This window comes from Lissotriton vulgaris, chromosome 5 (assembly GCF_964263255.1).
Source record: "Lissotriton vulgaris chromosome 5, aLisVul1.2, whole genome shotgun sequence".
Taxonomy (NCBI): domain Eukaryota; kingdom Metazoa; phylum Chordata; class Amphibia; order Caudata; family Salamandridae; genus Lissotriton; species Lissotriton vulgaris.
Window position 1 is genome coordinate 887,569,602 of NC_141693.1, and position 24,834 is coordinate 887,594,435.

At 47.4% G+C, this 24,834-nt stretch overlaps 1 protein-coding gene across 2 annotated transcripts in view; it reads left to right on the forward strand.

Annotated features, from left to right (window-relative positions):
• Positions 1-24,834, forward strand: part of NOC3L (NOC3 like DNA replication regulator) — a 468,680-nt gene that overhangs the window by 418,794 nt on the left and 25,052 nt on the right. For both annotated transcript variants that reach the window (XM_086922466.1, XM_086922467.1), the window contains exon 20: positions 20,176-20,260. In XM_086922466.1, the coding sequence (XP_086778592.1) occupies positions 20,176-20,260 (85 nt within the window). The remainder of the gene's footprint in view (positions 1-20,175; positions 20,261-24,834) is intronic.

Sequence of the window (24,834 nt, forward strand, 5' to 3'; positions counted from 1 at the left end):
GTTAAGTTAAGCATGCCAGAGAGTAATTATTATGTGTAACGCGTGCAGCAAATGCTGAACATGACTTGCACAATGAACAATATGTATGTGTATCGACTATGTTCTGGAAAATCAATCCAATCTGGTTGGAAAAAATAAATTGAAGCAACTGAAGTCGCACAGGACCAATGCCTGAGGACGCCAGGACCAACTGGAGTCGCACATCACCAATGCCTGGGGTACCGGATCCCATGCAACAGCCACGGCCTGTTTGAGTCCAGTCCGGACTCCAACGACACAGAGACCGAGCAGCCATCACCGGACATCAGCACAGTAGAGACCCACTTCTAAAGTGGCCTAGCTTTCCTGATTTGTGCACCCTCAACCAGTGAGACTGACAACTGCCAGTTCCGACAACGCACCACCCAAGCCAACCTTACCCCCTGCACCTAAGCGCTCTGGCCTGGGTCCTCGAAATCAACTGTGCTGCCTAACTCCCAGGACCCTTGTGAACCAAGGCCCCCCCCCCCTCACCCTTCCCTTGGAATCTCCAGTACTTGTCACCAAGTTTCCCTCTGCTGCCTGTTTGTAGGTAGCCCTCCCTCTGTCCTTTGGTGTAGCAAGTAGGGCTACCAACCCGACCAACAAATCTGCATCCGGACGTCTCAGGTCAAGTAAACTCGAACTGCTGGTAGTACTTTCGGACCTTACCCCTCTATCACCTTCAGTCCTGAAGGGGACCCTCAGAAACCTACTGCAAGTACCCTACATACCATCTGTCTTTTTCTCCCAAATGAAAGTATTACGCATAAATATGCATTTAAGTGAACATTTCACTCACCTGTGAAAGTCGATATTTTAAAAATACTTACTTGCGAAGTTCTTTGTATCAAAATGTATATAAAATACTACAAATCTTTCTAAATTGGTCTTGGGTTTTTTCTTTGAGTGTGTCTCATTTATTGCCTCTGTGAGTAAAACACATGCTTAGCACTACCCTCTGAAAAACCTTAACTGCTCTCCCACAATACCACAAAAGAGAGCATTTAGTGTTATCATTTTTACCTATGTAAACCAGTAAGGGTTGCCTGAACTCTCTGCACAGTGTACCTTATTTTGGGTCACTGTATATAGAGACAGCTTCCTACACCAACAACTAAATGGCAGAATAATGCACAGATTGTGAATCCAGAAAATTATTCAAGCTGCAAAACTACGCCTTCTGGTAATTAACCATTTTGTTAGAGGCTAGGTACCCATTTCCGTTTGTAGCATGTGCCTCTGAGGATCACAAACTTTGCTTGGACTGTATATTAGTGCCCTCCTCTTTGGACAGAAAAGTCCTCTGCATGGCAGTGTTTGTGCACCCCTGCCCTGAGTGCTCAACTGTACTGATGCTAGGATCCCTAATGCTGATTTTTGTTGTGATAGACAAACGCGGATCAGTAGTGTGTGCCATGGGCCTGTTTTAAGGACTGCTGCCTTGTTGGACTGAGAGGGGCTCCCAAAGCACTGCCCTCATAGTGGTGAAAGGCTACTGCCTTCACCAGGAGTTAAGCAGTCACTGGAGGCAGGCCTACGGGCTCACTTATTTAAAGTTCAGCTACTGTTTGCTTACCTCAACCCTTCGACTTCATTGGTTGGTGTGTAGTGCTGCGCAGCACAGGAGTGGTTTATCTGCACTTGGTATATATGAGCCAGGGAGGGTGCAATACAGTGCTGTGCAGTGCATGCATGCTGAATGCATGTGCTGGGTGTTTGTGTGCCTGTGAGTGTTACTGTACATGAAGGATGTTATGTGAAGTGTGTTCATGCTGAATGTATATGCTGGGTGTAAGTGTGCAAATGAAGGGACAATACATAAAGGATACAGTGCTGGACAGTGCGTACATGTTAAATGAATGTGCTGCATGTATGAATGCCTGTGAGGGATATACGCTACATAAAGGGTAGAGTACTGTGCAGTTTGTATGCTATATATGTGCACTAGGTGTATGTGTGCCTGTGTTATGGTACAGTGCATGGAGGACCATGGTTTCCATTTTAGGAGACCCAGGCCTGCACGGTGGAAACATGAGGAGGTAGAGAAACACCCCACCCCCTCCCGTACATATTTGTGTATTGCTGCATTCCTGTACGCTGGGTAGGACACACACTGTAGAAGGGGAGAGACAGACTTCCCTTGTAAACTTTAAAGGGTGCTCTTTGATTGAATGAGATGCCACAAGGAAGGGGCCTGGGTACATCTTAGCTAGAAGATGGGACTGATAAGAGAATCCTAATGAGTAGGGTTGGGACCCTGGAAAACCTTCTGATACACACATCACTGTGGCTGACATGCAGGTGTACACACTAGTCACTCCCGTGGCCTGTGTTGTGCGGCTATCAGCGTGGGAGTCACCCTTGCTGTGACCGACTGCTTTTGAAGAGGTAGACGGGGCAGAGGAGCGGGCACTTCAAAAGAAGCAGACCCCCAATACAAACTTAAGACTCAGACCCTAAATCACATTTTGTGTCTGGAAATGGACTATAAGAAGGTAAGTTTGAGATCCCAAAAATCTTCATCTGCCAAGCAGCTAGATTGGGTGTGTGAGGAGGGGAATCTTTGCAAGACTTCTGCCTGTGACCTTCACTGGGGGCCAAGGCCTGCTAGTCGGGGGGACATGACTCTGGGAATCCAAGACCAACTACCCTTGAGCACTATCAAGACCAGTGTGCCCTGTGAGGAGAAGGAGAGCATTGGAGTGGGCAAGATCAAGTTGGGAATCCTGTTGAGTAGATTCCTGTTGCGAGGTGTGAGGAAACTGCTGCCGCACCCATCGGGTTATTGGTCTTGTGCAGGACAAAGTCAGCGACCCCTGTTTGCCAGGGAACAGCAGCAGTAAAGTGAGCCATGGTGAAAGCTATGTTGATCGCGCTGGAGCCTGTGTGCCGCTAAAGGACCAGCAACCCTTTATGCCAGGAATGGTTGCCATGCAGGTACCCACTATGCCGAAAGGGTCCGTGCCCTGTACAGTAGGGATGCAGTGACCCCCGTATGCCAGAGGGGGTTACCAGAACTAGTCAGAGTTTTGTACCTACTATAATTTTGCAATTTGGTGGCGAGAGGCTTCGGTGGAACGCCCCATGCATCCACCCCCAGACAAAAGATCAGCACTGGAAACTTCTTGTCACCCCCCCACCCCAAACCTCTGACACCCCCTCCCTTTGTTGAGGGAGAGCTCAAAAAATGTAGCTGCAAACGAGGAGCTGTGAGGACCTCTGGTCGCTGCCGAGCACAACCACAAATGAAGAGATCGGGGATCAGCAGGCAAAGCCTGCCTGGGCTGTGTGTGGTGAATCAGCTGCAACCCACAGAGGGGATGCTCTCAGTAACTCGGGACGGAATTCAGGCAAGTTGGCCGAAGGGGAACTGGCTGTTTGATAGAGCTGCAGCACTGGGACACTTCTAACTTTAGATCAGTCAGAGTGGCCTCTTGAATTTGACTACTAGTGGGACATACCAAAGATGTTACCAATAGGGAATGGTGTAATAACCACGGTCATTAGAGTGAGAAGGGAGTGGGACAGGGAAATGCTGCAGAAACAATAGAGCCCCGACATCAGGGAGACTGTAGTTGTTTGTGAATGTTGTATTTTTCCTTTGTCTCGATAGCAGTAGAAATCAAATACTCCTAATTTCATAAAAGTGAGTATTTGGCTGTGCAATGATTTATTGCTGCTACAGCATGCATGTTGAGTTGTGAGGCCATGTTCAATAATCTGTATCACCGCCGACCACCCCTCCCACCCACAGAGTCCGAGGGAGCCTTGGAACGCTTCGACCACGCTAACCCAGAGAGTCAAGTGTAGATTGGATACATGCCCTAGTTGCTCAGGATCCATAGTAGGTCAGACCCCTGGATGTTACAAGTAAAAGGCCTCAACCCCCACGAATGGGGCACAGTAGCCCCTGCGTACCCTGTGACCCTCCGAAAGGGGTTCTGACAACTCCCCTAAGTCTGGCTACCAAGCAGATGATGTAAATGGTTGACATAAAGTTTTAAACACTGTTTAGCCAACCAAAGCCTGCTGAATGGCCGCCCAATAATGCCCAGTGGAAGTGCATATATCTGCTATTCTTCACACCCACCCCCACCCCCACAGACAGCGTTAGTTGCTCCCTTCTTTCTAGTGAAAGGTGGACTAGGCACAGAATGCAGTCTATTCTTTGCCTTAACACAGCATTTTTGTATGCATATATTATTCATCTAGCTAAACCCCTTTAGAAATGGGATATTCTCTGCAAATTTCTTTGAAAGCAAACAGTTGCTTTGTGTTGCAGATGGATTTTGTTCTGCCAGTGTAGAATATGAGTGCTTTTTCCACATCTAACGTGTAATGTTTTTTAAGCCGCTGTTTGCGGATGTGGAAAGAAAATATGTAACTCAATGTTCTGCTTCACATTAAGTGATAACCACCTTTGGTGGGGGGGCGGAGCTAGCCGGCGTCGATGGTGGACGCGTGAGCCTTTGGCTCCTCGCCTAAGCCCCTGTAAAATCCTGTTAACTCATCCTGCACGGTGTCCAGACTTCTGCTTTTAGCTCAATTCCTCCACCTGAGACCCCTGGTCACTAGCGGTGGGGTCGGTGGCCCTGGAGAGCTACGATCTCCGGGCGGAGAGAAGTGACGCCTCGGCGGTCGCGGACTAGGCCTGAAGCCGCGGACTATCCTGGAGAGCGGGCCGAGCGACGTCACCCGACGTGCGGCTGCAGCAAACCCTCGTGACCGGAGTCCCGGTCCTGCGGGGATTGACTCGACACTTGAGAGGACTGGCGCTGGTACACCCTCTTCTCCTTGGCCGCTGCCCCCAATCTTGGACCCTCGTCCCCGCAAGGAGTGGCTCATCGGCAGTGCAGAAGCTGTTTCGGCTGTAACCAAACGGCGGCCTTGTACCGGCGGATTCGGAGTGAGTACGCAGCCGTACCAGCGTACCCCGACGGACCTGCGAGCCTCCCCCTCCTTCGAGCTGTGAGTCGAGAGACGGCGCGATTGCAGTGGTGTCGGCCAGTGTACGAAGAGTTCCCACCGGAGCCGTGCGAAAACGAAGAGATTCCCCTGCGGGCGCCATTTTGGGTCTCTCGTGATGGTGATCCTGGCCTAGCGGTCCTCGCGACTGGCGGTAGCAGTGCGCCTCCCCTGAGTTCATCGGCCACTGCCCCTACCCTCTGGAGAGGGGCGAGGAGCCCACTGTTCCGTTGCCTCTCCCCCAACCAAGACTGCCATGGGGAAGAACGACTCTACGCAAGCTAAACTCTCCTTTGATCGGCGGCGGCCAAAGGGGACGGAGACGCCGGCAGCCGAGGCATCCCCAAAGGGTGCCAGAGCGACTGGCCCGGCGGGCACAGAACTGCGAGACATGCTTGTGTCCATGGAGAAAGGGATACAGGACAGTATTGAGTCTGTTGGCACCAAAATCGACGCATTGTCATACCGTATGGACCGCATGGCGGAGCGCGTCGACAAACACGCCGAGCGTCTGGACATGGCGGAAAGGCGGCTCACTGAGGCGGGGGAGGCACAAACTGAATGGGACAAAGATAGGAAGCAATTCGACAGGCTCCTCCAGGTCATACAGGACAAGTCGTAAGATTTAGAGGCGAGGTCGCGCAGATCTAACATCCGCATCACGGGTGTGGCGGAAACCACCCAAACCGGCAAAATGGAACTCTTTGTCGAGAAACTCTTAAAAGTCTTGCTGGGGGAGGAGGCCTTTTCGCCCATGTTCATTGTCGAAAGGGCGCACCGCACTCTGGGCCCTCAGCCGAAGCCGGGCGCGCCCCCTCGCCCTATCATAGCGAAACTCCTCAACTATCATGACAGGGACACGGCGCTGCGCCTGGCGAGAGACAAAGGCAAGCTGCAACACAAGGGCATGGACATCTTCATCTACCCGGATTTCACTGCCAAGGTTCAGGAGGAAAGGAGACAATTAGCACCGTACAAGAAGCAGTTGCGCGCCCTTGGCCTAGATTACGCAATGCTATATCCTGCCAAGCTCCGAATTAACAAACAGGGGCACTCTCACTTCTTTACGGACCCCAGAGACCTTCAGAAGTCCCTGAAAGAATGGACCAGAGAACGCAAGGAAGCCCAGAAGCACCACGAGGATGACTCTGGCTCAGCTTCTCACATGGATTAGCAGGATTGATTAGGAGTTTGTGGTGTACTCTATCTCACTTGGTTGGCTAAGTGAAAAACAGAGTGATTCCCAAGTGGGGAACACTGATGACAATAAAAACTTTTTGAGAAAATACATTTGGTTGATCTATCCTTAATGAGAGAAGAGTTAAACAGATGACCGATATCTAATTGTATATAGTGTGCTCTGGATTCTTGCCTACTCTATCTCACTTCCTACGAAGTGGGGTTGCTCCTCACTCAGGGACGCTGGGCCCCCCAAGGGGGCGGTAAGTGATGGATTGAATATATTGGCAGTCCCTATGGTGTGGTACGAGGGACGAATCTTGCGGACACTTTGCTGGGTGCCTTCAGGCTGTTTTGTTTCTTGTGGATGGGCACTGCTGGTGGTATGCCTTGAGGGGGTTGGTGGGATGGAAGGGCATTTTGGGGTGATTTGCTAACGACACTGAATTACCTGCAGGCGCAGGCCTGTGGGACGAACTTGACATGTGTAGCTGGGCAGTAGGAGGTACTGCTCCTGATAGGCGTTCTCTGCCCCGGCGCTTTTGGCTGTTTGGCTTCACTGCGAGCCAGTTTTAAGACTACCTTGCTTTTGTTGCTTTTGGATTGATGGGGGGTGGTATTGGGGTCTGTCTGACCTGGTTGGGGGTGGTCGGCTGTGGGTGGGTAGGGCGGTGGGGGACCAAATTGGGGGGGGCTGCTGAGAGATGTTCTTGTTTCCTTGTTTGCGGGGGGTTGCATGCTAAACCAAGTGAAGTGCCGCTTGTGGTTGTGCTTGAATCGAAATGCTCTATTGTAGGAGAGGCGACTGGCTGCCTGTACATTTCCAAGATGTGGAACCGATCTAATGTGTTGCCAGTGGTCGTACCCAGCTCTGGAACTCGAGCTGCAGATATTGCAGACTGCTCACTGGATAACCCGTTGCTGATATATCTAATAATGCTGTAAGTAACACTACACACACCCCTCAGACTCTGAAGATGATGTCTTGGAATGTGCGGGGCCTGAACGACTACCGTAAACTGCGGAAGGTCCTTAGCTACTTACATAGACATCATGTCGATCTGGCCCTTCTGCAGGAAACGCACTTGCCCATTAACAGCAGGATGTTGCAGGCTCGTGGGCTCGTGGGTAACGCAGTGGCAGCAGGATTTACGACGCACTCCCGGGGGGTCCTAACCTGGGTCAGCCCAACCTCACAACTAAAATTGGTCCCTGTGGTAGCAGACGCTGAGGGTAGGTTTGTTCTTGCTAGGTGTATGGGCAAGGGAATTGACTTGTTGATTGTCAACGTTTATGGCCCTAACTGCGATAGACCAGACTTCTATGCCACTCTATCGGCACACTGTAGGTCACACGCCAACACCGGGGTGCTGTGGGGAGGTGATTTCAACTTTGTTTTTGACCCTGTCCTGGACCGCTCCGCCGGCCCCGCCCGCAGGCCGGTAGCCTCAGCTGCTTATATGAAAGCGGAACTGATTAACTTAGATTTGGTGGATGTGTGGAGAAGTAAGCACCCCGCGAAAGGTGGTTTCACACACTATTCCGCATTCCACAATATCCATACCAGAATATTTATTTATTTATTTATTTACGCAACTTTTATAGCGCGACAAATACCCGAAGGTGTCTCGGCGCTGTGGAGCAACAAAGGTTCATCATCCTACCGTCTTCTCACTGGTTAAACAACCATGTTTTCAGAAGCCTACGGAAACTAATCAGATTCGGAGCGGCTTTTATGGCAGTTGGCAAGAAATTCCAAAGTTTTGGAGTGGCCACGAGAAAGCGCCTATCGCCCCAGGTGACTGGTCTTGTACGTGGCACCGGCAGAAGACTGGTATTGGCCGATCTTAGTTGCCTTCTGGGGGTATAGAGCTGAAAAGCTTCGATCAAGAATCTGGGTCCTGTGCCATGTATGGCCTTATAAGCAATGCAGAGGGCCTTGAATTTAACGCGGCTCTCAACTCTCAGCCAGTGAAGCTGACGAATACCAAAGGTGGTAGATTTGCGGCAAGGGATGTTGAGGAGAATCCTAGCAGCCGCGTTCTGAATAGATTGCAGCTTCATTATGACACGCTTCTGAGTGTGGAGGAAGAGAGCGTTCCCATAATCTATTTTTGAGAAGACTAAGGTAGAGACCAGAGTCTTCCCAGCTGACGGAGGGAGATAAGGTAGCAGCTTCTTGATCTTTTTCAAGATGTAGAATGAAGATGACACAACCTTATTGACATGGAGGTCAAAGACCAGCTTGTTGTCAAAAATCACTCCCAGGTTTCTGGCTTTTTCCACTGGGACAGGTGGATGGCCGAGCTTATCTGGCCACCAACCGAGGGACCATTCAGGGGAGAGTTTTCCGAAGGTCATGATCTCGGTCTTGTCCGAGTTAAGCCTGAGGCAATTCAAGGCCATCCAAGTACTGACCTCGAGCATAGCTTTCTGGAAGTTGGCTGCTACAGTAAGGCCATCCTTATGGATACCCAGCACCAGCTGGGTATCATCTGCATACGATGTTAACTGTATCCCATAGGCCTTTATTATCCTCGCTAAGTCCGCTACATAGATGTTAAAGAGCATGGGACTTAGCGAGCAGCCTTGTGGGACTCCACAAGGGAGTGCAGAGATGGGAGAATAAAAGTCTCCGAGCCTTACTGTCTGGGTACGGTTTGCCAGGAAGGATGAAATAAGATCCTTAGCCCGACCATTTATCCCCAGAGTTGTGACACGGTCGACAAGAGTGACATGGTCGACCGTGTCAAAGGCTGCTGACAAATCCAAAAGGATAAGAACAGCCGCCCCTCCCTGATCCATGATCGTCCTGATCTCATCAGAGGCCTTTATCAAGGCAGTCTCTGTTCCATGCCCTCTCCTGAATCCAAACTGCGTTTCGTCGAGAAGTTGGTGAGTCTCGACGAACTCTGAGAGCTGCTGATTCATCAGATATTCGCATACTTTGGCAGGAAAGGGCAGGCACGCAATTGGTCTATAACTTGCGACAGCAGTAGGATCTAAGGACGTTTTTTTTAGGAGGGGTTTAATAACAGCCTTCTTCCATATACTAGGAAATTGGCCTGTTAGGAATATGTTATTGCAGATTTCCATCAATGGGAGTGAGATCACTTCTGTGAGTTTCTGCATCACGGACGGGGGACAGGGGTCCAAAGGAGAGCCTGATTTAATGGTGGAGATGATTTTGATCACATCCTGATGTGAAACAGGTGAAAAACAAGAGAAGGAGTCGGGATTAGGGTGTGACAGTATTTCTTTCCTGCTGTCACCTCTATGTTCAGTTCTGATGTCATTTCCAAATGAAGCGTAAATATCTGCAACCTTAGTAGTAAAGAAGATGGCCAGTTCATTGCAGAAAGTCTGTGAGGGCTCCACTCCAGGTCCAGTGGAGGGGGTGGACAGGGTGGTGACGACGGCGAAAAGTTCTCTGGCAGAGTTAGCAGCAGTCTCAATTTGTGCTGAGTAAAAGACTGTTTTTCGGGCCAGGATCGCCTTTTTATAAATCACAAGAGCGTCTTTATAAGTTTGTCTAGCTGTGGCACAGTAAGTAAATAGAATAGACTATTGGCTGGCATCACAATCTGTAATGAGTAGTATTCGAGCCTGCGAGGTGCTCCCACGCACTCTCTCGGACCACTCTCCCATTCTGCTGCATGTGGCCACCGCTAGGAGGGGTATCCCCCCCTTTACCTGGAGGTTCCCTCCCTACTCCCTGCTGGACGACGCCTTTCGGGGCGAATTGGCTGAAGACATTGACTCGTTCTTTGCTACCAATTTAGGCACGGTGGACAGCTTTTCCACACTGTGGGAGGCGTTCAAGGCCTACATAAGAGGCATGGCCATGTCTAAACACTCACGCGTGCTGCGGTCTATCAGACGGGACCTTGCGACGCTGGAGTCCCAACTGGCAGATCTGGAGGATCGGCAGCTGCATGACCCGGGGCCTGACATTCCCTCTCAACTTAATCCCTTGCTGTCTGAGTATCAGAGACTGGCTGACAGGGAGATCCTTCACATGGGGAAATACGCGACGGCCCGAGCCTACGGGGAGGGGGAAAGACCGGGTGCCCTTCTGGCCCGAATGGTGCGTGGCTCTAGACGGCCACTTGTGGTCGACGAGTTGCACACGCCGGAGGGTGAAGTGGTCACAGACGAGGAACAGATCCTCCATACTTTCCGACGATACTACGCCGAGCTATATAAGTCCAGATCGCTAGGCGTCGAAGACGAAATGGATGATTACCTCGACCACATTGCCATGCCCTATCTGCCGAACTCGGACAGGGAATTTCTGATGTCCCCCATACAGGAGGACGAGATTCTGGAAGCCCTCTCCGGCATGCGATCGGGCAGTGCGCCGGGCTCCGATGGTCTGACAGTGAGCTTTTACAAAGCCTTTAAGGACAAACTGGTTCCGCATCTGATCTCCCTCTTCGATGTTATATGCGAGGACGGGATGATGCCCCTCACTATGAGGGAGGCTTTGCTGGTCACCATTTTGAAACCAGGGAAGCCCCCGGAATCCTGCAGCTCATACAGGCCCCTCAGTCTACTGAACGTTGACGCCAAAATCTACGCCAAGGTGTTGGCCAATCGGTTGGCTCTTTTGGTCCCCGAACTCGTCGCGCCTGAACAGTCCGGCTTTGTCCCCAACAGAAACCTAACGTACAATATTCACACTGTGCTGGGGACGATGCAACATGTCCGCCAAGAAAATACTGCACTAACATTTTTTCTTGACATGGAAAAAGCCTTTGACTCGGTGGAGTGGCCTTTTATGATCGGGGTGCTCAGGAAACTCGGTCTGGGTGAACCGTTCCTGCAGATGATTGGTGCCTTGTATCACCAGCCGTCGGCTAGGCTGAAACTGGGGGACAGAGTGTCGGAACCGTTCCACATCAGCAGGGGCACCAGGCAGGGTTGCCCCCTCTCACCCCTACTGTATGCGCTGGTAGCGGAGCCTCTAGCCTGCGCTATAAGGGAGTACCACAGCCTAGAGGGGGATCAGCTTTCCCACCTATAAAATAGGCATCTCTACGTATGCTGGCGATACCTTGCTGTATATCCGTAACCCGGAGTCGAACTTGTCTGCTGTCCTTCGAGAGGTTGTCCGTTTTGGCTCACTTTCTGGGCTACAAGTGAATTGGGATAAATCTATCGCCTTCCCACTCACGCCAGTGACGCAACCTTTTGACATGGAATATCCCCTGAAGTGGTCCACAGATTCGGTCAGGTACCTAGGTATACAATTACACACAGACCCGGAAATTTTGGTCAGGGACAATTATGGTGTGGCATTCAATAAGCTCGTTGATGATGTTGAAACTTGGTGTAAACTCCCGCTATCTCTCTTAGGTAGGATAGCCATTATGAAAATGATCGTGCTACCGAGGTTTCTATTCCTATTTACGAACATCCCAGTGGTTCTGTCGAGGGCCTTCTTTAAACAGCTCACACAAGTGCTAACCAGATTGGCATGGGGAGGCAGGCAACCCAGGGTACAATGGGCGACGTTGATCCTCCCCTGTGAGATGGGGGGTCTGGGGGCTCCCGATATGGAACGATACTACCGAATAGCACAGGCATCGCACTTACACTCATGGATTCACGGGGACGCACGTACGCCACATGTGATCCTAGAGCGGCTGTTTGCGGACCCGCTCCCCCTACCGGCCACGATTTGCCTCTCGGAGGATCGCTCTGTCGGTCAATTGGACTCCCTTAAATCGACTAACCACGCCTGGCACGCGCTGGCTCGCGCACGTGGCTGCACTATTTTGTACTCCCCCCTCATGCCAATCGACTGGGCGCTCTGGCTGGACCCCCTCGGGGAGAAGGGTGTCACTGAGGCACTTCGCTCCCTGGGGATCGTGACGATGGAAGACCTGTTCGCAGAAGGTATCCTGAAGACATGGGATCAGCCCCCCCCCTCCCCATCGGGTCCCTCGCTTCTGCAAAGGTTTCAGTTCCATAGACTCCGCTCGGCATTTCGGGAGGCACTGGGCCCGGCTATGGAGGAACCAGTGGAGGTCCCCGAATTAACTTATGTCATTAAAAACACGTCCCCTGCCAAATTGATTTCGCACATCAACAAGCTGGGGGTGGCACATCAGCAGCTGCTACATTCTAAAGCCAGGGAGGCCTGGCAGGGGGAGATACAGTCGCCCATCGACGATCGCATGTGGAGATACTGTTGCTCCAGCACGCATAGAATCTCCCTCAATGGCAGGCACAGATTAGTGCATTTTAAGTTCCTCCAGCGGGTCTACTACACCCCCGAAAGGCTCCACCGATACGGCCTGCGGCCATCGGCGGAGTGCGAACGCTGCCATACGTCAGTTGCTGATTTTATTCACATGGCATGGCACTGCCCGGGTATACAGGCTTTCTGGGTGGAAGTTTTCTATGAGCTTGACCAGATCCTAGGAGTGGAACTGCCTCGCAGTCCGGAATTAGCCCTCCTGGGTTACTCTAAGCCGCTCCCTCCCTCTCAGCGTCGCCTAGTTGACATGGCACTGCTGTTAGCCAGGAGGTTGGTGGCGAGATGTTGGATGAGGAGGCCTCTCCCCACCAAGAAAAGATGGATGGGGGATTTACTGCACTGCAGTACTCAAACTGAACTCTATAGTGAGCTACTGCCTCCCAGGAGTAGACCAAAAAACTTTTGGGGTCTTTACCAAGAATACCTTCAGAAAGGGGATGAGGAGTGTTCGGATACCTCGGAAGTGGTGGACCTCCCCGATCACACGATGGACTAGGAGCTGAGGCGACCTCATAGTTTACTTTGAGGGGGTTGCCGGGTGGGGGTGGAGGGATTGGACAGGGACAGCACGGTAACACCTAGTGCCTCTGGAGTTGGGACTAATCAGCCATCGGGGGCGGGTGGGCTCTCCAGGGTTGGGTGCTAAGTATTGCAACATCTAGGCACACTAATGTACTCCAACTGAACTTGCACCCATGGGCACTCTCGTAAGCACACTTGTGGGTGGGTGGGGGGCGTTGGGTTGGTTTAATAGTTCTTGATCTTTCCTCGTTCCCAGAGACCTTAGACACCAGTGTTCTGCAGAAGGTTACAAGTTGTCATGGCTCACCTCACACTGTTTTCCGGCTGTTACCTCTATCTGTTTCCCAAGGCTGATAAATGACCATCTCGCCGCCGGCCCCCGGGATGCCGGCTGTATGGCTGTGTATTTCATTATGTTGTTCAGTGTTGGCGGTGCGCAAGTACTTCAAATATGTGCATATATGTGAATGTATGGTAAACTTTGAATCTAAATAATAAAGGTCTTTAAAATAAAAAAAATAAAAAAACCACCTTTGGTAGAAACAAAGTATTTGTTCATTGTATTGTAATTGCAATTATATAGCGCTTACTACCCTTGACGAGTCGTCGAATCACTTTTTCGGCGAGAAGCACACTACTCCAGGACCCATAGAGGATTAGTGAAACATGAAAGTAATTTTAAGTGGTGGATAGATTAGTCGGATATTTGAATTCGGAAGGATAGCAGAAAGATAGAAGAGGAAAAAAGGTTTGTATTTAAATAGCGCTTGTTACCCTGATGGGGTTTTGAAGCACTTTTTTTTGGGGGGTGGGGGGCACGCTACTCCGGAAACCCACAAAGGATTAGTGGTGAATTAGTATGGTGAAATATGAAAGTAATTTGAGTGGTGGATATTAGTCAGTTATTTGGAGTGAGGAAGATAGCAGAGGGATAGAAGGGGAAGAAAGTTTTGCATTCATATAGCACCTGTTACCCCTGATGGGTGTTGAAGCACTTTCCTGGAAGTAGCACGCTACTCCGGAACCCATAAAAGATTATAGTTGAAAATTAGTATAGTGAAATGTGAAGTAATTTGAGGGGAGAGTATGTTATTCAGTTATTTGGATATAGAAGGGTAGGTGGCGGGATAGAAGAGGGAAAGAGGTTTGTATTTATTTAGCGCTTGCTACCCCTGATGGGGTTTTGAAGCGCTTTTTTTGGCAAGTAGCACGCTACTCTGGAACCCATAAGGATTAGTGTTGAATTAGTATGGTGAAACATGAAAGTAATTTGAGTGGTGGATATGTTGGTCAGTTATTTGGATTGAGAAGGGTTGGGGAGGGGTAGAAAAGGAAAAAAAAGTTTGCATTTATAAAGAACTTGTAACCCTGATGGGGTGTTGAAACCCTTCATTGGCAAGTAGCACGCTACTCTGGAACCCATAAAGGATTAGTGGTAAATTAGTATAGTGGAATATGGAATTTGAGAGGTGAACATGTTAGTCTGTTATTTTGATTGAAAGGGGTAGTGGAGGGATAGAAGAGTGAAGGATTTGGATTTTTTTTTTTTGGACGTCATAGCAATAGGAGGAGGCTTTTGGATGAGTCAAAAGGGGTTTTGGAGGGGAAGAGTCACAGAAGAGTTTAGAAAGGTTTGTTTTGCGGGATCGGTTTTGTAAAAAGAGGTGTCAGATGATGCAAGGAGGGGTAGAGTCGGGGAGAGTCTAGAAAGGGTTATTTTGGGGGTTATAGTAGTGGTATGGGCTTTGGGATAAATGAGAGTGGATGTAGAGGATATATTGATAGATGTATAGGGTGAGAGATAGGGTAGTGCTTTGGAAAGAGTAGTAGAAAGAAGTTTGAGATGAGTCAGAAAGTTGGGCTAGAAAATATATTGAGAGAAGTATAGGCTGAGAAATAGGGTAGTGCATTGGAAATGCTAAATTCGAAGAAAGTGATAAATACATAGATCCATAAGTACATTGAAAGTATATAGATGCATAAAGGAGGTAAGTATATGTAGATTAAAGCTATTGATAGAGGTACAGGATGAGAAATAGGGTAGTGCATTGGATATGCTTTTTAGGAGAAAAGTAACAAACACACAGATCCAAGTACATGGAAGGTACATAGATGTACAATGGAAGCAAGGACATGTAGACCAAAGATTGTATTTTTTTTGTTAAAAAATGTACAACATAATTATTCTCCATGTCTGTACAAAGCAATACACGAAGATAGGTACATATCTATAGTGAAACTAAATACTTATATACAGAGGGATATGCTGTAAATTTCTGTTTGCGTAAGGTGCTTATGTGAGGAAGAGGCAATTCTTGAGTAGTTTTTCTGAAGATAAGGTGGTTGTCGGTGGATCTTATGTTGGGGGTAAAGAGTTCCATAGTTTGGCTGCTTGAACAGAGAAGGATGTGCCACCCATGTTTTTTTTCTTGTATCTTGGGATTTTGAGGCGAAATGCCCCTCTAGAGCGGAGGTTCCCTTGTTGAATGTGTTTGGTGATTTTATTCCTGATGAAGAGCAGTCCCATTCCATGTGTTGCTTTGGGACGATACAAAGTAGCTTGAACGTGGATCTTTTGCCAACCGGTTACCAATTCAGGGCTTTCAAGGCAGGTGAGATGTGGTCTCGTGGTTTGATATGCAAGAGTAGTCTGGCAGCCGAGTTCTGAATCCGTTGTAGTCTTTTCATGGTTGTAAAAGGTGTTCCGCAGTAGAAGCTATTGGCGTAATCGAGTTTGGACAGAATAAGGGAGATGGTAGCTTGGATCTTGCGTAGAAATCCCAAATGAGGGAAAATTCGTTGCAGCGTTTTTATAGCGACAAAGTTTGATCTTGCTAGTTTATCCACTTCGGCATTCATCAATAGCTTGGAGTCCATGGTCATTCCAAGGTTTCCTCCTTCCTTCGATACTTTAGGCGGTGATCCCAATTCTTCAGGCCAGTCGGCAAGCGGGTCGTAATGTTTCCAATTCCCACACATGAGTATTTCCGTCTTGGAAGCATTCAATTTGAGATTGCTCCAAGGCATCCACAGATCCACGGCTCTGAGACAACTGAAAGTTGGGGATTTTCCAATGTCTTTGGGGCATTCCAGTTGAAGGAGTATTTGCGTGTCATCTGCATAGTTATCAACAAACATGGCAGCAATGTTGTTACTGCATATCCAGTCGCACAGCTTAAAAGAAATACTTCAATTTTCTTTTGTTCAAAACTCCACGTTTATTAGCTGTTGTTCAAACTTTATCACACTTTTCACTTTGCTGTTCACTGTAAGGCTATGAGAAAGCCCATTTTTTTCAAATGGAGCAGTTGTGCCCATCCAGGCCTCTTACTACCCCACACGGGTAACTCAATTCATATACCAGCTCAGATGTAGCATATCCCAATGCATTTCGGGCCCTTAGCTTGGCCCTTCGCCTGGGGAAACTGTTTCAAAAAATGAAATAAAACCTCAGTTAATCTTCCATTAACAAGCACTGCAATTTTGCCACACCGTCATACTATGAGGGAATGTTATTAACCCTTCCGCTTCGGCGGCTATTCCGCCGCAGCGCTATCAGGGCGGGGCGGCCGCGCGGCGGCCGCATGCTGGTGACAGAACCGCTCCGTCACCAGCCGCGGTTGAGCTGTGCTGGTGACGGAGCGATTCAGTCATGGCCCGCCCCGCTCAATAGAACGTGCCGCACAGGCGCGAAATCAGCGCCGCGCAGGCGCGGCGGACAGGCCATGACAGAACCGCTCCGTCATCAGCACAGCTCAACCGTAGCTGATGACGGAGCGGTTCCGTCATCAGCATGGAAGGAGTTAAAGTGACTAAACGCTTTAAACATAATTTGTTAAAAAATATATTATATACACCCCTTAACCCCTTCCCTGCTGGGCACATTCCCCCACTGTGCTGGGGGGGGGGCGTGCACAGCGCCCCCGTGCTCATGACGAGCTCAGCTCGTCATGCAGCACAGTGCTCGTGTGCTCATGACTAGCTGAGCTCGTCATGACCACACCCATTTCTTTAGAACGTTCGCACAGCAGGGGAATTTGCCCAGCGTGCGAGCGTTCTAAAGGTCATGATGAGCTCAGCTCGTCATGAGCACACGAGAACCGTGGCTCATGACGAGTCATGAGCATGGGAGGGGTTAATTGAGGTCGGCACTTCAAAGCGTCAGAAAACCAGTTGGTAAACCACTATCTACAGTGGTTTTTTGGCTCGATTTTCCCTGCCACCGTGTGATATCGAATTCTCAATGGGTGACTGTGTGATTAGAGCCGATATCATGTGTCCCACAGTAGCACCATGTGAGTTAGCAGGTATGTTATTCCAAATGATGTGGGGACCCTGGCTTGATGGCACTTTTGCTTAGAATGCTTGTACTTCCTCACGCAACAGATACTGGAAGTCTTGACTGATAGAGTGCTGCTGAGGTGGTACGTCTGGTGGTGTGGAACTCTAAGCAGTATTGATGCTGAACAACAAACAGGAACCACTTGTCTGTGGTCATTTCCTTCCACTCTGGGAGGAGTAATCTAATTCTCCACCTCAGCAGATGTGTGATATGGGAGGATGGATGTTTAGTCACTGCTTGAAGGTTGAGGTACCCTTGCCAGTGCTGCCTTAACCCTTCCTTTGGCCGTTGCTTTTGTAACGAACTTGACTGTATGACTTTGAAGTGTGTAATTCCTGAAAGTATTGCTTCTGGTGAAACTGTGTACTCTGATTTGTGGTACCAGTAATGGCACCTCCTCTTCTCTGCTTTTTATGAAGCTCACGTTTCGGAGACTGCGTTTGTAGGCCCTGTGGCTTTGGCGGTGTCCGTGTCCTTTTTGATTTCTTAAGTATGCTCTTCATCCAACATCTGTCGAGATGACCCCCATCGAATGGTACATTGATTAGTTCAGTTGGACTTCAAGGTGCATCCTAGGCACTCTCAGTCATGTGTGACATACAAGTATTATACTTGTGTTGGTGCCCCTGGAGGCAGGGTTGGCGTTACATATTATTTTGCCCTCCTGTACTAACTCTCTCCCTCTCTCATGGTATGGCTCTTGCCGGTGTTTAATTGACTTCTCCATTTCCTCTCTGTGATGATTATCATAACGGGACAGGGGACTCACAGAATTGGCGATACTACTCTGTTGCCACCCCAATGGTGACTTGCTTTCCAGCAGCATTGTTTATTTATTTTTTGTTTTTAAATTCTCCCTGTTTGTAGGAGGGGCACCTTCTGTAGCTTGGGCACATGCGCTTTTCCTGACTTTGTAGACAGTCAGGGTCTGGTGGGACAAGCCCTTTGATGAACGGAAGGTCATCAGGGGCAGGGTTGTATTAATTTTGACCCTTACAGTCTCCTCTCGGGCTTTAACAGGTTCCTTCAAGCTTTCATTGGTGCATTTTGTCATTTTTCTCAGCATCTGCAAAAACTGCACAGATCTCTCAATGTTCTAGAGTGTTTCCACAAATAAGCCATCCTCCTCTTCCATTGCATAACATTTGACTTGTGATGGTCGACTGCCTTTATTATTAGTGTGATATGCTGTGATATTGCCCAGAGGTGAGGCCTTAACTGGATACAGCTCCAGGCTCTACTTTGTCACCCTTCCCCAGATCATCTCCATCCCTAGGTGGTGCCGGGTCCAAGTAGGGGTCCTGAGGGTCATGAAGACTCTCATAATCCGTATTTGTGAGGGAAGAGTGGGCAGACTCTTGAGTTCATGGTGGTCTGTATCGTGACTTAGGTGGTGATGCTGGTTTATGTTGTTGTGGTGGGGGATGTTGAGGGGTGTTGAAGAGGCTGTGAGAAGGGGCGTCAACCTGGTCTCTACCCTTCTTTGGAATCGGTTAAACCTGCAAATCCTCTTATATTCCCTCCTTTAAAGTCAGTTTCCTCCTCTTCTAATGTGCTTTCTGTCTGGGGCTCATGTCAAGGAGGCCAAGCAAGTATCTTTACTGAGGAGTGTATAGATAGATCTTGTGCAGCCTGCCACAGGGCACCCATGGGACCTCAATGACTGATGAGGTTGTGGCACCGAACTCTGCTTCAGATCCAATTTCAGTTCAAAGGGTTTGGTCTTGGTGTTAAAGTTGAGACTGCATCAGCTAGTGCAGAGGCTTCTCAAGAACCGAGGAGAGGCTCTCTGCCTCTTGTGGCTAGTCTTTGGGCCGATGGCTGACTCTGTCAGGAACGGTGCGTGGACTTCTGGCTGTTTTTGATGGTCCATCTTCTGATATATATGTGGTTTAAGTTGGACCTCGTGTCCATAGGAAATGAATTTTTTTGTGTTTAGTTGAAATTCACTAGTTATAGTTATCTCAGGTAACTGTAACTCATGCGATCACCATCCACTTCTAATTTCCTCACATATTACATCACTAATGACATGTTCTGTGACATCATTGATACATCTTTGCAACATCTGAAATTACATCATTGATGACAACACTCTTTTTGGTGGGAGCGCAAGTTCTAGTTACTTTAGGGCACGAGTTCTAGTTACTTGAGATTACTTTAATAGGTGAATTTCAGTGGTTTTGGTAATTTAAAACTATGTTTTAACTGTCTATTCTCCGAACAATAACGTCCCTTCATCCTTTGGGTTTTTAAGTGAATATATATTTACCCACTTTTTCTCTCAAGTGCTTATTCTGTCAAGCTCTGCTTCTCTGATCTAGCTAACGTCTGATGTTGTCCGCTCTCTTGCTTTCTTGTCACTAGTTCTTGCTACGTACGTCATGTACCACTGCCATCTTTAAAATGTGGATCTTTGCACCTCTAGTATGCTGTTTGGCCTGGTAAGCCAAATACTTATTACTTAAGGGAATAAGAGCAGAAAGTCTACGCAGTTCTAATAAATGATATGAACATTGATTTTCATTTTGTGAATTGTATATTAACACTAAAACTAGTATGACACAATATGAATTTAGAAAGATAGATGGACAAAAAGAAAGTCTTCTTTTCAGAAATAGATGAAGGAACTTGAAGAAATGACAATCTGCTTTTTTTTTTTAACCTTACCCGCTACATCAATTTCCACAGGTGCAATCCTGCACAGATTTCCTTTGCAACGATTCTCTGGCAGACAACTGGTCTAGCCATTAATGTTGTTTTACGTGCGTTTAGATATTGCTCCCCTAGGAAAAGCATGTAACAGTACATGGTTAATGTAAACATATGATTTTTGAAGTTTTTGGGTTCATGCGTTTTAATAAAAACATTTATATTGTAGGTCAGCTGTTGAACTTTTTGAGGATTATAGTGCTAACGGAATGACCTTCAACCCTCCTGTTGCACCCTGCGCAACCAAGAAAAAGGTATTTTACACAAATGCATGCATGGCATTAATACTCCATATTGTAACTGTACTATGTGGAATTTGAAGATGCTTTCAAGTATTTTTATTTTTTGTTTAGAGGAAGTGAGTCATATTTTTATATGGTTAGAACGCATTGAGTCATAGTTTTACATGACTGTTTTGCACCTGTTGTTACGTTAGTTGTTATTATGTGTTTGGCTCTTCCGCGTAAGAGATGATGGGAGTAGGGGAGCAGTGACTAGTAAAACACTAAAGTTCACTAGTGTAGGCCACTTCTTGTGTGTGTTACAGCACAAATATCCCTGGGGGTTGCAGTAGATAAACAGAGGTGCTGCTTGTCTATCTAGCCCCCGCCCAACCAGATTTTTGTGACTTTTGCATTTGCTTTGAATGTTTAGATTTATAAGGAGTTTGAGTAATCCACTTTTTCAATAACATTTTAGTCCAGATTTATAATCTTGATTCTGTCTATATTGTCTGAATTTGTCTCAGTCCTAATTGAATGAAGCACTGGTCTTGGAAATAGTTCGCACAGCTAGTAATAAAACTGCATTATTCGTTTTCTGGACCTTGTTTAGGTGGTATGTTAAGACTTTCAACATAGTCAGTTCTGTATTATTATTAAGATGCATTTGGGTATTTTGTATTTCCTTTGATTTTAGTTTTTTTTTTTTACGCTAGCCATGAGTTCTAAGGCCCTCATTACAAATTGGGTGGACTAGGTTGACGTATTTTCTACATGTGGTCAAATCCATTATCCCGGAGTGAGGTGTTTACCTTAGGTGGTAAATGCCTCATATTCTGAGTTTTCAACTTGAGTATGAGGTAGAACATGCAGAATTAGTTTTCAAAACAGAGACTTCTACTTTTTTCCCCAGGACTTTTTCCCGTCCCTGATAAATAAAACTTTATTTGTGCAGAAATTATCATTTATCCCACACTTGTAATGAGGGACCAAAGGTTGCCAGGGGCATAGAGTTTTATTAGTGGCCGCAGAACATGATTTTCAGATTTGGGGGGTCCCGTATGATTTTCTTTTCATCAATACTGTACAGAAGTTGTTATTGGTAGCATTTGGAAGGACAGTTTGAAACAGTACACATGTTGAAAGTTATAAATAGCCTTTATGACCGAGTAGTGGAGGAGACTTCCTAGCAGAACATTCGTTCTCTTGTGTTAATTGCAAAAATTATGATTCCCAGTATAGCCAACATCAAATGATGGAAATAGATAATATGAAAGTGCAATTTGGAAACTAATGAGTAACTTACATTTTATACAGGAACTCCAAGGATTCGTTTAATTATTCAAGATTGTTGTATATAGGATGCCAGTACCCCTGGATGTGCTTTTCATATTTATTCTTTGATAAAGCAGTTAAATTATGATAGACAGGGAAAACACTTAGTAGAAAAATGTACAGTTCTTCAGGAGCACTTTTCATGCATAATAGAAGCCAGCCAAAAACTGAATAAAATATTAGTCACAGAGTACATTAATGGCAAAGGGGAGACCTGGTCTTAGATCAAGAAGAAGTGAGTTTTTAAATGTTACAAGATTTCAGAAGAGTGGGGATCTGGCTCTTCCAACTTGGTGGTTTCTGTGTCCTTTTTGATTTCACAAATGTACTCTTTATCCAGTATCTGTGGAGATGCCCCCCATCGAGAGGTACATTGATTAGGTACTGTTGAACCTCAGGCTCAACCTAGGCACTCTGTCATGCAATCCTGAGATCCCTTAGTCTCCTGAAATAATGAGGAGCCTGGTTATATTTCTTCAGATGTGAGGCTTTACAGGTGAATCAACACAATTTGAACTTGATTCTTGCAGGAAGAAGTAGCCACTGCAGGACATCATAGTTTAGCCGCTTAACTACGACAGCAATTCTGCCGCAGTGCGGCTGTTTTATTGAGTGGGCGGGGCCGCGTCAGCCAACGGACGTGCGCAGCACTATGGAGGTAGTGCTCACGACGGCCGTTGGCCGACGGGCGCATCAATGCTATGTGATCAACATGCTTTTTTTGTTCGTGATAAGACCCCTTTCCTCCCATTGGCAGACCCTTTCCAGAAATCATCTGAGGATTTATGACTTACTCTATTCAATTAGGACATTTGTTAAGTACCACTACCAAATAGGTCATGTGGCACAAGAGAATATGTTTTATGGTAGAAGCTCACTTCGTACACTTCACACGATCTCTAGGAACGTCCTACAGAAGTGTAAACTGATGTCACAGCACCACTCTGCTGAAAGCTTGGTGGTACAGGACAAACCCGATTACCTCTCCTGCTACCCCCCCCCCCCCCCAAATAAGGGGGCTAATAAGTTGACACCTTTAAGAAGAAGGTGTTTTCTTCCACCAGCTTGGCTCACTGGTCTGCGAATGCCAGCTGCACCTGGTGCCGCTGTTTCCATGCTCTTTGGAATCTGGTGGTTCAAGTCCTCACAGATGTCCTAGAAGACCTATGACAGTCGTGAAGTGGCCAAGTTAACAATTTCCTGTGGCTTGGACACAGCTGGTTCCATTAGGTGGGCCATTGACACCAGCATCATTATTTGTCAACACACCTGGCTGTGGTCAACTGTTTTTTCAGGCGATGTCCAATCATCCCTTATGAACCTGCCCTTTGACGGTAACCGCCTGTTTGGGGACAAAGCAGATTCTGCTCTGGGGGGCGGTACAAGGAGTGTATGGTCACAGCACACTCCCTGGGCATATCTGCCTCGCCAGCCACATCAGCTCTACCGTTCCTTGTGCGCCTCTGGCCCCAACAAGGTGCACAGCAGTTTCGCAACCAACCCGGCTCTCGAGGTGTCTTCCAGGAGCCATGCAAAATGATATCAGGAAGGAAGTTTTAAGCACAGTTTGCCTAGTCCCACGTTCCCACATGCTTTCTCCACTTCCCTTTCTCATCTGCAGTTGAGAAATCTTCCCACCAGCTGAGAACGGTAAAAACCCTCAACGTAAAAGTAGGGTAAAGCCGCTGTTAAGGGGACTGTGGCTCAATTCCAGGATCCAGCATCGGGCACTGCAGCTCTAGGCACATACTCAGTAGAACTTCTGGGCAAAACTGTGCATCATTTCTGGATTAAGGTAACTGTATTTTTCTGACAGACCCCGTGCCCCATACAAATTCTTTATCGTCTGCCACGACTCATTGCCCAGAGTATTCCGAGTCAATCTGTGGCTGAAAATATCTGGCCGTCGAGGGGCATGGGTGTGCTAACATCACTTACAGCCTGTGGTGTCATCAAGGTCTGTTGATGCCAATGTGTGTATTCAAAGAGAAAGAGCCCATTACCAGTGGAGCCAGTGACTGCTGCTTCTCCCCACTGCAGCTTGGTATCTCTGCCACCAGCTGCACCCTCGATAGGTACTGAATGGCTTCGAGGCGCAGTCTAGGGGCTTCTCCAAACACGACGAATTGTAAGGCAGCAATAACGTGAAATCTGATATTGGACATGTCTACATTTGTTGTACACTTTACTAAGTGCCTCAAAACATACGTCCAATGTTTGCTGCTTGTTAATTTACGATTTATCATGGGTTTGATGTAAAACAAAGCCAATTATTGATATGAGTCATAACTTTATTAGCTTGCACAGAATGAGATGTTCTGCATTCAGACATGACCTCATACTTTCATGTCTTGCATTAGCAATTAAATGGCAGAGCGACCTCTAGTTAGACAAAGGAATTTTATGTTCCTTAGATCTTTCCGTCTCATTTAGATATTTCTACTCCCCCATTCCACCGGATCCAGCTTGGAGTTTTTACTTTCAAAATGTTGTAGTTTTGGGCAAGCTAAATAAATATGTGCATTTAAGCCTTACCCTTCCACCCACGATTATTTAAAACCCTCGTCCTCCTAAGTCTGTCTTTGAATGTCAGTACCTAATTGTTCCTTTGATCTACAGGCTGACGTAAAGGCAGCCGTACTGAGTACAAAGTGGCCTGCTGGATTACGTGGCATCTAGGTATGTGAAAACGGAACCAAGTATGCGTAATCGGGCTCTTGAAAATGATGATTCCCTCCAGGCCCTTTCTACATAATAGCAGTTGTTACCCCGGAGATATGTACATTTAAGAAAGACTTACCTTGTGCTTTCAGGTAGTCATATGGTGCATGCAATAGTGCACCACATCATGCCAGACGTTCACATGTCCCTTGCATCTCCTATGTTTTTTAGAGTTTTTATTTTCACATCCATTTTCCCTTGCCCACACAATGGTAGGAAGATGCCTGATTTAGCTGTACTCTAGTTGTACATTCTGGATACAGTATTTACCCATGTGTAGGAAGCTGGTTCTGGACATAGTATACCACTAAGTGGTTATACAGTACACAACGTCCAGAGGAGCCCCAGAAGTGTATAGGGCTCAATGTAAACCAAAGTGCTATATTAGTGGTAGTGTGGGCAAGCAGCCTTAGGCTTAACACAGAGGAGTGTAAGACATTTATTGCACACGCATTGACCAATAATGGACACACTACTTAAAAAGGAGATCCACACCAATTTTAGAAAAATAAGCTTTGCTTGAAATGTGTTTAAAGTTCAAGATCTTCACA